The 16,301-nt window shown below is 40.5% G+C and overlaps 1 protein-coding gene across 1 annotated transcript in view; it reads left to right on the top strand.

Annotated features, from left to right (window-relative positions):
• Positions 1-16,301, top strand: part of lrp1bb (low density lipoprotein receptor-related protein 1Bb) — a 230,752-nt gene that overhangs the window by 92,881 nt on the left and 121,570 nt on the right. Inside the window, exons 3-7 of the mRNA XM_076109566.1 lie at positions 3,255-3,374; positions 4,058-4,186; positions 8,492-8,749; positions 9,344-9,506; positions 14,439-14,661. Coding sequence (XP_075965681.1) covers positions 3,255-3,374; positions 4,058-4,186; positions 8,492-8,749; positions 9,344-9,506; positions 14,439-14,661 — 893 coding nt within the window. The remainder of the gene's footprint in view (positions 1-3,254; positions 3,375-4,057; positions 4,187-8,491; positions 8,750-9,343; positions 9,507-14,438; positions 14,662-16,301) is intronic.

Raw genomic sequence — 16,301 nt, 5'->3', positions numbered from 1 at the left:
TAAGGTCTAGACTTTAAAAAACATCTAATCTCTCTGAAAAACAACGTTTGTGGCCAAGGTTGGAAATAAATGTAATTGTCTTTATAATTCAGATCTTCAAGCTCAGGCTGAGATACAGTGTGTAGTTAGTCAGATCTGGAAGAAATCCAATTGTATGGGGAAAAAAACTGCTTTTTCACTGCATGTTTCTCGTATAGTTTACCGCTGTCTGGTAATCACTAGTTAAACGTGAGTAATTCAGAGCTCAGCAAAGCAGGATACATGCGATGGCTTTATTTTATGTCGTAATCAGTGTCGCATTATGTCAGTGCTGGCCACATTAAGACATATTGTAATGGTGCTAACCAACAGGCTGTTGCATTCATTTTCAGAGGGTAACACTTTAATGGTCTCTTGTTAAATTGAGCTGAAAATGCGTTTTTGAAATTGTGGATACAGCGACCAAGTCAGTTGTGTGAGTGCTTGTGTATTTTTGCATGTATGCATACGTAAATGTGCAGTATGTGTATCTGTGGTTGCTGCGTTCATCTGCATGTCTAGAAATGTTTTTTTATTACTTTTTCACATCTCTTGAAATTACAACAACACACAAATATAGTTATAGCCACAACACAGTACAGATAGGCCCTCAGTTTGCTTAGGCTATCAACAGAATCACCTTTGAGTTTGTCACAAAGTTAGATCAGAGAAATTATCTTTGCATTCTGATGATGTTGCAAACAGATATGATATGTTTAATCCCCCCCCCCATCCATAAAAAGGTTTAGTCTTTACTTAGATGAAAACATAATCAGGAAGCATTACATTTCTTGTAAAAAATAAATAAATACAATAGCCAATGTTATACTGTATGTGTATATGCGGAATGTTTTAGAGACAGGGTTATATCTTCAGTCAGCTCCCCAACAGGAGCTTTCATGTGGTGGGGCGACTGTGGCTCAGTGGTTAAGGTCGTCCTTCAATCAAAGCATCGGCGGTTTGATCCCCGACTCCGCTGGTCCATGTCGATCTGTCCTTGGCCAAGACACTTAACCCCAAAATTGCTCCCGTAAGCTGTGCCTGCGGTGTGTGTGAATGGGTATGTTAGAGTCCTGATGGGCAGGTGGCACCTTGCATGGTAGCCCCCTGCCATCAGTCCATGAATGGGTGTGAATGGGTGAATGATGACATGTGGTGTTAAAGAGCTTTGAGTGGTCGGATGACTAGAAAAGCGTCATACAAGTACAGTCCATTTACCATTTAGAGAAGAGTTTCTTCTTACAGACTTTCTTATATATATTTGTCTACATAAATATAAAGGTGTGTTCTTAATTATGATGAATCCCAGTATGATGTTGGCTCACATACATGGACTCGTGATTTTGTGTCAAATTTTGTCTTGTCCAGAGTCTTTGTTTGTCCTATGGTGTTTAAACTTCACTGGGCAACCTTCTACACATGCTTGTACATTTATAGTTCAGCAAAACCTCTAGGTGTGCCTGGCAGTCACACTCTTCCACTGGCTGAATAAATGGAGTAAAGAATTGTCATTACAAAATGATTAATGTCAACAACATATCCTTTAAACACAGAAAAGCAATACCCTGCCTCTCTGCGGGGAGTTTGTTTCCAGATTATCTTCATAGTTTATTGAGGTCTAGCTCCTTTCAATCATTTCACCTCTGAGCAAGTGAGGAGTATAAATAAATAACCAAACTGGCTCTCTGTGGTCATTGAAGACCAAAGGCTACTGGGCATTTACCATTTTAATACTTCAGTGTTTGCTTGCTCTCTTATCACCTCAAAAAATAGTTTGCCCCTAAATGAAAATTCAGTTATTTCCCACTCAACCCCCTGTCAGTCAAAACTCCACTGAGGGCAATATATATATATATATATATATATATATATATATATATATATATATATATATATATACACACAGAAATACACAAAAAGTTCACCCCTGTAGTTCCATGTCAGCCCTCTCTGAAGCTGTGAAAGGTAACGGAGCCATCGTTTTACAGCCTGCATATATTAATATCAATGACAGTATTTTGTACACACTATTTAAGATTGAGTAAAGAAGTGTAGTGTGTGTAATGTCTGTGTCCATGCCTCTGGCTTGTTAATCAACAGTTTGTCACCATATTTCATTGCTAGATTTCCCTCACTTACAGTTTCTTTTATGATTATCAGTTGACATATTGGTCTCCAACAAGCCCTCACTGAGATTTATATTATTGCTCTCCAAACAATACACCGACACCATTCATCTCAATGTGTCAAGACACACTAAGAAGTCAGTTAGACACTGCAATGGAAAATGGACTTCTGATAGCTCAGTAAGTGTTAAAAAGTGTCTGATCCACTGACATCACACAATTCTCTTAAAAATCCAAATCAAAGGCTGTTTTGTCATAGTCGAGGCTTTGATTGTCGTTCAGTCGCCGCTGCACTGTTGAATGTAAATGCACCCTGTCAAGAATTGATTCGTTCCTCTGCTGCAGCATTTCATAATGTCTTGAAAATGGTTAGCACAGAAAAGAGCAAAGGACAATCAATGCAGGCTTTTGTCTTTTGCTCCGTAAGTTGACATTAATTAATGTTCAGCCGTGGCATATCAATCTTTGTGCAATTAAAGCCTTGTTTGCAGGGCTATGCTTTCACTCGTGCTATTTGTTCTGCTGAACTTTCATCGTGCCAATAATTAGCTGCTCTTTGTTTCTTTCTGTGTGAAGATAAGTGCTACAAAGAGCATCATCAATGACAATGTTGGCACTTCCTGAGGGCTGCTACCTGTCAATCAATTGTGCCAAATGATGACATTAGAATACACGGCTGGTAATAACTTATATTTTCACTCATCAGACGTCTGTGATCGCTGGGTCACTGATTCATATGGGATTTATGAAACTCACAGTTTAGTTTCAACATTTATGATTTACAGTACAACAATTCCTTGTTACTCTCTCCACCTGTCTGCATTTACTTATCAGCACTGTGGTTTTTCAGTTCCTTCCTGTAGTTAACAGCTACATAGTCCAAGTCACAGAGCTGTGGAAATTAGTCTGGCTTTGGGAGACTAAACATTTATTTTTCATGGTGATTCATAGAAACTATGGTCTAATACATTTTTTTGTTTTGCTAAATGACGGGGGAGCAACAGTGACGAGGAAAATCAAAAAAAGTAATTTCCCATTCCACGTACCCCATCATATCCCTTTTCTTCCAATCCTCACTTCCTCACTCTCTTTCTCTGTGCCCCCCTGCAGAGCTCCTGTCAGCCTGCCACGAGCTCCGGTGCCGCTACGGCTGCGTCATGACGAGAAACGGCACCTTCTGTTTCTGCGCTGATGGCTTTGAGGTCGGCGAGGACGGGACGAGCTGCAGAGGTATAGGATTCAGCTGCGCTGGTGGTGGGTGGGGGGGGGGGCTCCTGCCATGGAGCCATCTCCCCTTTTCCTCCCTCTTCCCCTCACCGATCCCTCCTTTTGCCCTTGGCCACACTTCCTTCAGATGAATAAGCAGGAGGTGCTCGGTATATGAGAACCATCTGTCTGCGGGCAGGGCCTCTTGTACAGTGCATTACACCCCAACACACATGCATACACACTCACATCGTGAATATACGGCACACATTTCCTCCGTGTCTCTTTCCCTCCCTCTTTACGCTCTACATATGTGCCACAGGCCTGGTTTCTGACAGCCAGCGAGGATGACAGGATTTTCCTGCCAAAGGTGCCTCTAGAGTTGTAGTGTCTTACTTGGACTCTGCACAGACCTTATACCAACGACATGGCACAACAGTGCATAATTATGCTGGAGGAAGGGGTTTAACAAAGTAGCATTACTTCTTGAATTTGATCCTGTTCTGGGGGAAGACATGAGAAAGAGAGAGCGAGAGAGAGAGGGGGGTTTATAGGGTACTCCAGCTCCACAAAAAAGGCTCATTGGTTATAAAAGTAATTATGCCTGAGGTGCCAAAGTGAGGCCACATTAAGTATACTTTATGTATTTGGGTCATGTTTGAGCACACCTAATTTGTTACAAATGACTCTCTTCCTTTTTCTATAAGATCATGATGAATGTGCCATGTATGGCGCATGCAGCCAAACCTGCACGAACACCTACGGGTCGTACAGATGCAGCTGCACAGAAGGATACATCCTGCAGCCTGACGGGAGATCCTGCAAAGCCAAACAAGGTGAGCGGCACACTTGCATGGGGGAACAATACAATCTGCATAGTATGGATGTTTCATTTCTAATAATAAAGCAGGGCGGTTTTGTTCAACCAGAGTGGAATTCTAGCTTAGCATCGCCTTGGCGCTCAATAGCCTTTGTGGGGCAAGATTAATGTGGTTTAGTAGTGACCACATCTATCACCCACATGAGGATGGGTAGACGTGGTCAGGCCAGGATAATGATACAATTAATGAGCATGTGATTTTAAGTGGGAGCAGTCTGGAGTATTTTGTGCGGAGACAATGCCCAGCGTCACACTGATTTATGTTAATGCCTGATGCTGGTAACAAATCTGTCCCCATGAGTAAAACAGCCTACTTAGAAATAAAACAACCCAAAGAGCTATTGTGTTTTGGTGGTCCGTCGTCTGCAAGTAAACACGTTAACCTTGTGCTGTATATTTTTGTGTTGCGCATTGAACCATAAAGTGAAGCAGATTTTTTTTTTTTTCTTTAAAGGGTGTTGTCACTATGGCATATATGGGTTGAAAATAGCTGGAGGCCCAACACACCTTAGCTGGGGAGAACACCACTGCTGCAGCTTTTAATCAATGTGACTGGTGTCCTACCAGGAATAAACTGAATATGATTACCCATAAACTTAACTGAACCCAATGCTCACATGCATTAATATTAATTTAGCAGAGAGCGATAGTGGTACAGGGATAACTATGGGGTTACCATTAGTTGTAAAAGCTCATGAATATAAATTTCAGATAGAGCTCTCGGAGGCGAGAAGATGAGGAGGAGCAGCAGGGAATGAAAAACATATTAATGTCTTGAGTGTGAAAACTCTGCAGCAAAAATGTTCTTTTTAGGGTCTCTTGATTTGATCTCTTCTCATGTGCTTCAGATTAAAGTGAAAGGTGGACTATTTTTCATGCTATTTGTATTCCTTGCATAAATATGACTCTACAACACACTGCTGCTTTTCATGTCTGTTTAATAATGCACTTCACCGACTCAAGTACCTGCTGTATTTTAGTGAAAGTGTGGGGTTATTGCATGTTGCACACACGCAATATAACAAATGGCAGGAATCTTGTTTTAAAATAACCGACTCATCTCTGCTCATTTTGATGATGCCCCCTATCTGTGCATTCATTTGTCCATATCACACGTTCTCTGTCTATGTAGATGACAAATTTAGTTCCATACAAATCATTTAATTTTGAATCATATTTGCACAGAGCAGTTATACGGCTGCTAACATCAATTTGCAGGTTAGATAGCTAATTACCTGGGACCGTTTTCATAAAGCTTCCTGTTTTAAAATTGTGCTCCTATAGATGCAATTCTACGAACTTTCTTAGAATTATGACGTCTTCTTAGGATTTCCCCTTACAGTTAAGACAAGATCCTGGTTAGGATACAAGTTATTCACAAAGCATCTTAGCCCTGAAGAGAACTCCTGTTAGGAGTGTGTGTATGTGGGGGGGGGGGGGGGGGGGGGGACTTTTAAGAGGCTTAAGAGTTTCACAAGCAGAGGAGAATATGCTGGTAAGACAAAGAGGTGGGAGAAGCATTCTCCAAACGCTGAATGACAGTGAGTTAATGAAACACTACGGATTAGATCGTGCAGGGATAATGTTTGTCGTCGATCTCATTAGAGCGCCCATCTCCCATCCAACGCAGTGACGCTATAATGCCAGGAACAAATGTGATCACAACACTAAGATGTCTGTCGACTGGTCGAATTCAACAGGGTCTGCTGGTTTATAGATGTACATGTTGACCAACGCCACTACTTATAAAGACTGGCCAGGAATCAAATAAACTGATTAAAGACTAACCATTTGTCTCCCGTTAATATCAAATAGATCAACGACTGAAATGACCAGTATGGTAAATAACAATAATGAATAAGAAATAGATCAATAGCAAATCAATATGTCAACTAACAGCATTTGAATAAGCTACTGCATAAATAGGCCTGTGTTTTCAAACTATTTCTAGTCTACGTTTAAGGTACAACTTATTCAACAGAGATGCTAATTAAATAAAATAGTATTCATAACTACACCATGTCTAAATAGAGACTAAATTCTATAATCAGGCTAATCGATGTAACTGTCGATTCTACGCACATTGTCACTAAGAGTGCATTCTTCTTTTCCTCTTTTGATCAAGCAATCACACATATTTCAAAGAATGAATACCTAGCAACGGGGTCTACCTCACCTCCTCGCTAAGGTAACAGTTTCTGTCCCTTCGTTGCTCAGAGTTGCGCTGAGAGGTTCCCTAAATCTCTCCTAAGCTAGGACTCCTTGCTACACTTTTTAGACTAAGTTAGGAGCTCTCTGAGAGTATTCTCGGGATGTTTGTGAATACGGCCCCTGGTCAGCAGCAACACATCAAACAGCATAAACCTTCCTGTATGTGTCACTTTGGTTCGAGATGCTGGTGTGGTCCTCGTGTGCCCATGGCGTGTGCTGTGAATGCATTTTGTCCCTCGCTCCCCTGCTGGTTCTCAGCCTTCCAGCTGCTGTCAAACACAGACACGCAGATAATTCTGACATTAGCTTTGAATGCAAAAAAGGGATGAATTAATGTCATTTCAGTGAGCTTTTAAATATCTGAGCCAAATAATGCACAACACAAAGACAGCCTCGTATTATTTGTAATTTTTTAGAAAATGTTACGATGGTCTGCTCCAAAAAAAGCTTTGCCATTACTTCTGCGTATGCTAACATTTGTCATGCTTGATTAAAAGTCAGGGTCAACAAGAGAGATTCTGGTCAAAACCCCATCTACCTACGAGTGTGGGAGAAAAATGTGTGACTACTAAAAGTTGATTCAGAGGGATAAGGGGAAGCAGTTATGTGAGCAGGCATTCTGATTTATTGCCTATATTAGGAGGGTAGCCCTTGACTTGAACTTGTGTGGGAGATCGGGATAAATAAAGGCCCTTTGTAGGGGGTGAACCTGATGTCAGAGAATGCACACGCTCAATTAAGCCCATAAAGCAGCTTATCTCAGTTTTACCACCACGGACTGTCTTTCCTTGACTTGAATTATTTAACTATAAAGCAAGGGATCTCTGTCTCTCTCTTTCTGTGTGCTCTTCGCGTATCTCGAGAAGCGCTCATCTGATCAACTGGGTGGGTGTATTTCTGGAAGCCCATGGAGCGTTTTCTTGAATTTGGTGTAATATGAACACGCGACACTTTCAATATTAACAACTTTGAATAAACAAGCATACAGTGTTGTGTGCAGCTGCAGAGGCGGAGCTTCAGGGCTGTGCAGACTTGCGCATGTCTTCTGCAGCTGGCAGACATCGACTGGCTCAGTGACTGCAGTTCACTTCTTTCCTGCTGAATACTGGATTCTGGATAACGTCACAACCAACCTTTTCTTCACTCCCCTAGAATTAACGAGCTTGAGCGGATAGCCTACAAAAGAACGGCCACACTTAGCCATCGCGACTCAAATTGTGTACGTCTTTTGCCATACTCATTTATAGTACTAATAACGTTGGAGCAAAATAACTCCATTGGGTTTGCTGATGTATGCAAAGAGACGGCCGGGCCGGTTTCAAAGCATCCAGTAGCTGCTCTCACATCTCTGAAAGCGTACATTTCGAAAAAAGGCGTTGCATGTTAGAAATCTTAAAGGGTACTTTTTCCCGCACGAAAAACATCTTCAAGCTTGAGAAAGTGACAAATTAACAGCTTTAATTACGATTCTCAAAAATGTCTGAGGTAAAACTATTAACTTTTAATAAAACTACTAATACCGGCACAGTAAAAGTCCTGCATTCAAATTTATACTTCAAGGGAACAATGAAAGAGACACAATATCAGCACAATGTACTTACATTTTACTTGATATCTGTTCAAGTTGAAGCTTTCAATTTACAATGCAGTATAGTGATGGTACTTTTTTCCTGAACCAGAGTGTATTTCATTGGTGTTTCTGAGTAGCATCTATGGCATAGCAGGTGTATTGCTTAGGACCAAAGGAAGCGCAGAATGAAGTAGTTTCTATGAGTTGGAGAAAGCTGGCCACACATTCAGCCCGTTCTGAACGGGCATGTTTTTAATCAATCAGCTTCAAAAATGAGCTTTTGTGGGATTGTTTTGGTGCTGTTTCACATGGCGTTAGGTTTAGAATATACTCTTTCTTTATGTCTCTACCTTTGATGGTGAAGTATTCTTTGTCACCAAGGCATGATTGCCGTCTTTCATATTATTGAATAATTTGGCTGCAATTTAAACCCTTTCCTTGGTCCACGGTAAAGGTACATAATGTCCCTTTTCTCTCTAGATCCTGGTGACAGCCGTCCAATGCTTCTCATTGGTGGTTCCGATCGTATTGTCATCACCCATCTAAATGGAACAGGTCTCCAGCCCCTGAGGTCTCTGAGTGTAAATGGAACACTGGCATTGGATTTCCAGCACAACCAGGAAAGTGTATGCTGGGCTCTGTCGACAGGGTCCTCTGGGCAACTCCGCTGTGCTGAAACGAGGAACCTGCGTGGATTCACACGGGAACAAGAAATAAGAACACAGCACAGTTTGCGACGTATGTACTTCCCATCTCTAGCAGCTTATACACCTTTTCATTTCCTTACTTTGCTTTTTGACTGATGAACATTCCCTCCAAAAGGATAGTGGTGAGATGAGATACGCATCACCCAATGCTCTCTCACACATATATGCTCATAACTCTTTCTCTCTCTCTCTCTCCTGTATTCGCTCTCACACTCTTACCAGTGAGCTATATCTCTTCATTATCTGTGTGGTTGAAGGCAGGTTAGCCTCAGCGGTTTGGGCTACTCACCTTTCCCCTACAGCTGTCCTTCAAACCTGCAGGCTACGCCTGCTCTGATACTTAAAAAGTGCTCACCTTCCCTCTGTGTAGTTGATCTTGTCCAGATTCTCACGAATATCAAACCTGTTGTTAAATGTGTAAGGTTTTCACTGGCAATCTTATCTTGGAGGTGGGCTAGTGACCAAAATATGGGATATCACAACCTCTGCTTCACCAATATTGATCATTCATTTTTGACTATCTTTCTTTGGTAGTCATGCAGGTGAGAAATGTATTCAAGCGTTTTATCCTACATTTGTATTCAACTATTTTACACAAGAATCTAACCCAATCTTTCCATTGCAGATGTGGAGAACATGGCTATTGACTGGCTGACAGGCAACCTTTATTTCGTGGACCGCATCTCTGACAAGATATTTGTCTGTGACCATGGTGGGGACACGTGTGTTACCATCCTACAACTAGACCTGCTGAATCCTAAAGGAATAGCTCTGGATCCTCTCATGGGGTGAGTGTTCTGCAGCCTGTATAATATGCCTTCTCTAAGAGTACGGCAAGGCCCATTTATCATCATGCATCTTTTGTTAAAAAAAAATCACAGAAGAAGAGAAAAAAAATCACTGCATAGCAATTGACTTGTCTGGAAGAATGTGAGTGAGTTGCCATGAAGGGATTTAAATGATTCCCTGTCTTTGGACTCAGCCCTCCTCTCTTTGAGCTGTGTAATTTGGTGGATAGCTGGTGATGCTGCAGACAGCTTCTACTGTCGAGACATTCATTTGTATTCACTGATTTCACCCCACATCCCTCAGTAAAAAAAGGCCCCTTCAGGACTTTCCATTACAGGATTTTTGTCTCTGTGGAGATCACAAAAAAAGCTTAGCAACTGCAGACTAAAAAATATCCCCACTCTGCTCACAGTGAACACTAAAACACTTACAGCATGTGGTTGACAGTCACGCACAACCTATTGTCTAGGTTTCATGTGTCATCGTGCAGAAAAACAAAACAAAACAAAAGAAAGAAATTAAATAAATTGCATCCAGCAGCTGTACCAGAATGTGAACCACTTTCAGTAGCTCAAAGCCTTTTCTGCCCTCTTCCTTCCAGTGAGCAAGAGAAGAGCAGGGCTATTCTATTATGAGGACAGACACCAAGCTTGGAGCATATTTGAGCAAGATTTCAGATACCGTGATACACTAATACTAGTGATGTGCCTTTTCTTTGCAGCAGCAGAGCTCTCAGTGCAGTAAAGACCACCTCCAAACATCACTATTAACGAAATCATCTTGCTTTGCACCAATTCTATAAAGTGTCACGTCGCAGCACCCATAAGGCCTAGACAATTTAAACATTGAATCTTAACATATAATTAATTTGATTGAGGCAGAACTACATTACATTACTACTGCTTATTTGTGAATGTCTAGTTTATAAACTGCACTTAATTTAACAGCTTGTTTTACCACTAAAAGCCATTGGGTCCAATCAGAATAATTAGCTGCTGGTTTCTTAATGACATGGACGATTTGTATCTGGTTGGCAGCATCTCTGCGTTCTCATTAAATGCTGGTTGGCCATTGTGCAGCAATATGGCTGATGGTAAATATCCCTTACCTTAGAGTTCCTATTTAAGCTTGCTGTAAGTCAGGCTGGTCATAATCACACATGACTCACACACATACATGTAAGTGCCCATTCTGTTGTGTGTGTGTGTGTATAGAGGGATGATTGTATAGATATAGAGTCTGCTGGCCCACAAGGGAGCTATACACATGCAGGTTGCTGGCTAGAGATTCACTGTATAAGACACAAAAAGTTTGCCAAGGCCTCTGCCTGCCTCTAATTGGTGAGATATGTACAGCTGTTTGTGAAGAAGCCCACCTGAGAGAGGTCTCTCGGCCCGGAGCATTGGAGTGAAAACAAAATATATCAGCGAGGTGTTAGAAAGCACAGTGTTGAGGAACAGTGTTTGTAGAATATGCTCTGGTTTGGCACTCCATTTGTACTGTTATTTGTCTTTATCAGATTCTGCATTTTTTACTTTGCATTAGGAAAGCCTTTTTGATTAACGACCCTTTCCTCTTTTCTTTAAAACGCATTTTGGAGGAGAATTTAAATGATGGTATGGTTTGTTCATCAGAAAAAAAATCAAGCTACATTTGAGTCCTATTTTAGTTTAGTGTTTACCATGTACTGTATATATCTGTGACTGGAAAGGATGTACTATGTATATTAAAATCCTGTACAATCATCGTTGAAAAGATTCGTGGAGTCAGTGTCAGAATTAATATTACGCACTATGCCACTGATACAACCCTGTCACCTGGAAATGAAGTTTAAAATACTACTAATTTGCTTTGCCAAATGTGTTTTTTGGGGAGACTTAATTACTGCCTGTATTATGATATATGGCAACAGTTTTTTTTTAAAGATGAGTATGTCATTGGTATTGCAGGTATTTGATCACAGAACAATAATTCTGACCTGATGAGGGCACTAGATTAAACATTAAGGGATCACTATGACGGTTATGTCATCCTGTGGGGACCATGAACGGCTCTACCAATTTCCATTGTATTCATTCATTCATTCATTCATTTACTAATTGTTGAGATATTTCACTAAAACCTAAAGATGTCATTGTTATGGTGGCGCAAGAGGAAAACTCATGGGATCTGTTTATAACCACCAAAGTCATATTGATTCATTGTCTGGAATGACCCACATAGTCATCCATACATCCAGTCTGCTACTGTGGCTAATTCAGGCACAACTTTTTATGTAGCATATAAACATCATTCTTATGATGAGATGGCTGCGTCTAGATAACCAACACTAGCTGAACAACTAAATAAAGCCTAAAATGTAAAAATAAGTGAAATAATCATTCTGGATTTGTATTAGAAGGAAATCATTTTACAGTAGAGAAAAGGGATTCATCTTCTTTAAGAGTAAGACATGCTGCCCTACTATGTTACAGGGGGCATCTTTCTCTGTTAAAATGCAGATTGCATCCCAGTAGGAGATACTTTTAGTTGTTCCAAAAGTTAGAGTCGTTGACTATATAATACATGTTTACTGCGAAGGTGCATTGCAGACTGAAAACTGCAAATCTGAAGAAAGCCGCTGAAGGAAATTATGTAACTGCTACTGCGGAAATAAATTGGACAAAAAAAAAGTAAGAAACATCAAGAAAGAGTTTGGAGTATGCCTTTCATTGTTGGTGTCTATTCAGTCTTCTGTTTCACTGTAAGACACATTCTTATTTTTACTGGTCCCACGCAGTCTATTTTATCAGGGGTGCTCATTTCCAGAAATCCAACATGGATCCTGTTGTAGCTGCAGAATGCAGAATTCCAGCATCAGCACCATCGTAATCCCAGAAAGCTATCATTTGTATGCCACATGGAGGTGCACCTGTTTGGGGAGCTATAGGTTCCTTGCTGACGCTGACAGTTTTTTCAGCCCAGTCTGGTCTGGGGTTCAAAGGGCAGCCCATCTCTCCCCTGACTTGACTTGTGCAGATTAAGTCGGCTTCCCGCGGCTCTCCGGCTGTAGCTTGTTATCGCTGGAGGTTGTTTGGAGCTTCGTCCTCTCAGAGCCAATGCAAGACAGCGTGGCACACCTTCCATGTTAATTATTGTACATGGAGACCTGAGCAGTTTTGAATACTTAGTGACAGTGCATGAATTACAGGACTACTTATCCACTGGCTCCCTGTGTCTTTAATAATAGATTTTCAATCCTTCCTCACAGTTTTTCAGGTACTAAATTGTTTTGCTCCTCTGTGCGTCACACATTGTCTATCATTTCATGTCTACTCACATACCCTGAGGTGCTCCGCAGCATGCCTTCTAAATGTCCCCAAAATTACCACAAAGGAAATGGGAAATGCTGCTTTTATTGCGTTTGCCTCCAGGTTATTGAGCTTCTATGTATCACAGAGGCAGCCTCTCTGGGTATTTTTAAAAGGCATTTCAAAACATTCAGATTTTTTTTTAATCCTGCTTTAATCTAACAATCATTCTAAACTCCTTTTATGTCTAGTTTGAATCTGTTTGTATTTATTGTTATCACTTTGCCTATTTTTTATTTTATTTTGTAAGCCAACACAACACACAGACAATGTCACACTTAGGCTTTTTCTGCTTTATCTTAATACTGCATCCATTTGAAGATAACAAACAAAAATGCTGCTATAAAGCTAAATTAATCAAATTATGACTACTATTGGGCATAATAAGATTCCTTAACCAATTTACAGAAACAGAACCATGATATTCTACCATATCAACATGTTGGTATGACTAATCTGTTTACAGCTGTTGGAAATAAATAAATAAGTAAGCATACTGTCTTTACTCCACAACATTTAAGAGGGAAATAACATTTTTGGTTTCGCTCCAACAGCAGTTACTTCTTGATACTGTACTTTGCAGATTCTGTTTACATTTAGTTTTAATGTTAAACAAAGCACCACCTGGAGCAGTAATACGTATTTTAAATGCATAGCGTATGCTTCAGTTACACATACTTACTCCACCGCTGCCTGTTAGAACTATAAATTGTCCCCATCGAACAAAAACAGAGCACCGCCGGAGTGTTTGTACCACCTCATGAATGTAAGCCAGATATTCACTTTAGCTCTGGTTTGGATCACCACCCACCAACTCAATTCATCATCTGCTCAAAAGTCTGCATCTTTACCAGTTGATAAACAATGTGAAAGAAATGGAAATACTGCAATGTCCTCGCAGCGTTGAGCTAGTTATCCCTAGTATTAAAGTATGATGACAAAGTTATGGTCAATCTCGCATAACTCTGGACACTTACCGACCAAAATAGATGAAAAATGTATGCTGTATTGTTTATAATATTGGTCCTAACAGTGTGTCTTAGTGTAAACCTTCCATTGGAAAAGGCTTTGCAGATGTGGACGAACCAATGTTTCCGGCAAACAAAACCTACAGATCAAAACACAGCAGAACCGAGATATTCATGAAACATGACCGCTCTTGAGTGTATGTAGTTACACTCAAGAGCGGTCATGTTTCATGAATATCTCGGTTCCCACACAACGTGGTACGTGTGAATGGGACTTTAGTTTAACATAAACTGTAACCCCATTAAAAATGTACTTAGATTGTAATATGCTTACTCTTGGCCTCAGAGGTAACACTAGCTTACTAAGTCTGTTAGTCATTCTGTTTTATCAAATGGCTGGAGGTACAGTAAATAGGCCATCACAATAAACACACCAGAAACATTCTCAAATGTGTACTGTAAAGAACAGTATTTGGTTTTGATTTGCTTATTGTATATAGAAGAAATAGGTCTTAGAAGAACTGAAGCAAAGAATGACACTCTGCTCTCCCGATAAATGTTGAAAACTTCCTTTACAGCATTTAATCATTTGAAACACTCCCACTCTCTGCAGAATGCTCTTCTTCACCGACTATGGGAACGTGGCCAAGGTGGAGCGCTGCAACATGGACGGCACCAACCGGACCCGGCTGGTGGATTATAACATTGAGCAGCCCACTGCTGTGGCATTGGACCTGGTCAAGAAGCTGGTGTACTGGGCAGACGCCTACCTGGATTACATCGATGTGGTGGATTACCAGGGCAAGAACAGACACACCATCATCCACGGGAGCCAAGTGAGTGTCACATTTCACTGTAAGCGCTGCTTTTTGTCTTTCCTCGGCTCCACATCATAGGGATCCATTGTGGACAAACGTCAGCGAGAGTCTGAATAGACAATTGGCTTCTCTTATCAGTACTGTCTTCCTCTGCATTTGAGAGACTCCAAATTGTTACACGAGAGGGGCTTTCTAATTTTCTGATTTAGGGCACCATGCTTTATCACTGCCAGCCAGGTGGTATATGCACTGCTTGTTGTTGTAATGCATTACTCTTTTTCATAGAAAAGGTCTTTTGAATGGGGATAGTTATTGAATTGAAGGCTGTGGGCTGTTTTCCAAATGAGCATATCAAGAGTCCCTTTTCTGTCGTAGACCTACACTCTTGAAGCCTTTCATCACATATTATGACTATTCATTAAAAGGCCTTTTCAAGCAACTTGATACTTAGTTACTCGCCCTTTATGTGGAAGGAAAAATGTATATTCAAACAAATCATTTTGTATGCAGGTGCTCTTTCCATAATATGGCCACCTCCAGTAGCTTGTGGCCTCATTAGTCAGATCTCGCATCTACAAAGACAAATGCCTTGCAGCTCCTTTCTTCATCTTTTTCATAGACTACGAATGTTTTTTTTGTTTTGTTTCTGTCATAGCCTATGGTATCTGTGGTCAGAAGTAACAGGTTTGCTCACAGTTTGACTTATTAGGTGTCATTTTTCAAATACAATTTATTTCAAGGACCTTCAAATTCATTGCAACAGTTATCTGCCCCATCTCAAGGTCTGATTTACGAAAGATTTTGGGCTAATGATAGTACAGTGTAAACGCGCCCATAGAGTTTTGCAGCTGAGTGTAATTTGCCCTTTTTTTTGGCATCTGATTGTTACTGTCCATGTGTATATTACAAACGCTGACTTTGCACCAACATAGTAAGCAGAACGATGGCGGAGAGAAAAAGCGAAACAAAATAAATTTGCAGACCGCAAGCTCTTGACTGTCGAGGTGCAGAGACATTCCTCAACACTTTAGCCAAGGTATTTAAATGTGACAGAGAGAAACAGTGTTTGGGATTTAGTATACCATGATACTGACGCCTATTATGAATGAGTTACCACCAACTCACTAAAGATGCTTATAATTTCACCCCAACTGCAAGTGTCACTTTTTAGCACTGATCTCTGTGAATTTGATTGTTTTTGCAATTGAGCTCATTTGCAAAGAATGGGGCCAATGTGCCAAATTACCTCATTTGAATATGTGCAAAGTGTATAGGAACACCCTTTGCTGGTGCTTTGAGATTGCACGCTTTTTTTTTTGTGTTTCTTTTGTGCAGTTCTAGTTGTGTGCAAAAGCCGCACAATCCTTTCATGAATTTTCCCCTGAGTTTTTTTATTTTACCAATATTTCTACTTGAGAATTGCAATCTGGATTTCTTACTCACTTCCCCCAAATTTGTCTCAATTCCTTCAAGTAAAAATATAGATGACCTATGAATGACACAATTATGTCCAGGATAGAGACTTCACTTTTATATGGCTACACGCTGCTTTTGAACAGTGTTGTAGAGAAGTAAGAATTAAATAATGTAATTTAACTTCTCATCTGTTAACTACCACAGTCCTGCTTTTCTATTTTCCCTCCTCCCTCCCAACCATT

The sequence above is a fragment of the Anarhichas minor genome, unplaced genomic scaffold (genome assembly GCF_050575085.1).
Source record: "Anarhichas minor isolate MPS153535 unplaced genomic scaffold, ASM5057508v1 ptg000004l, whole genome shotgun sequence".
NCBI classification, from domain to species: domain Eukaryota; kingdom Metazoa; phylum Chordata; class Actinopteri; order Perciformes; family Anarhichadidae; genus Anarhichas; species Anarhichas minor.
The sequence above is the reverse complement of the archived record's forward strand: the minus strand, read 5'-3'. Positions and strand labels throughout refer to the sequence as shown.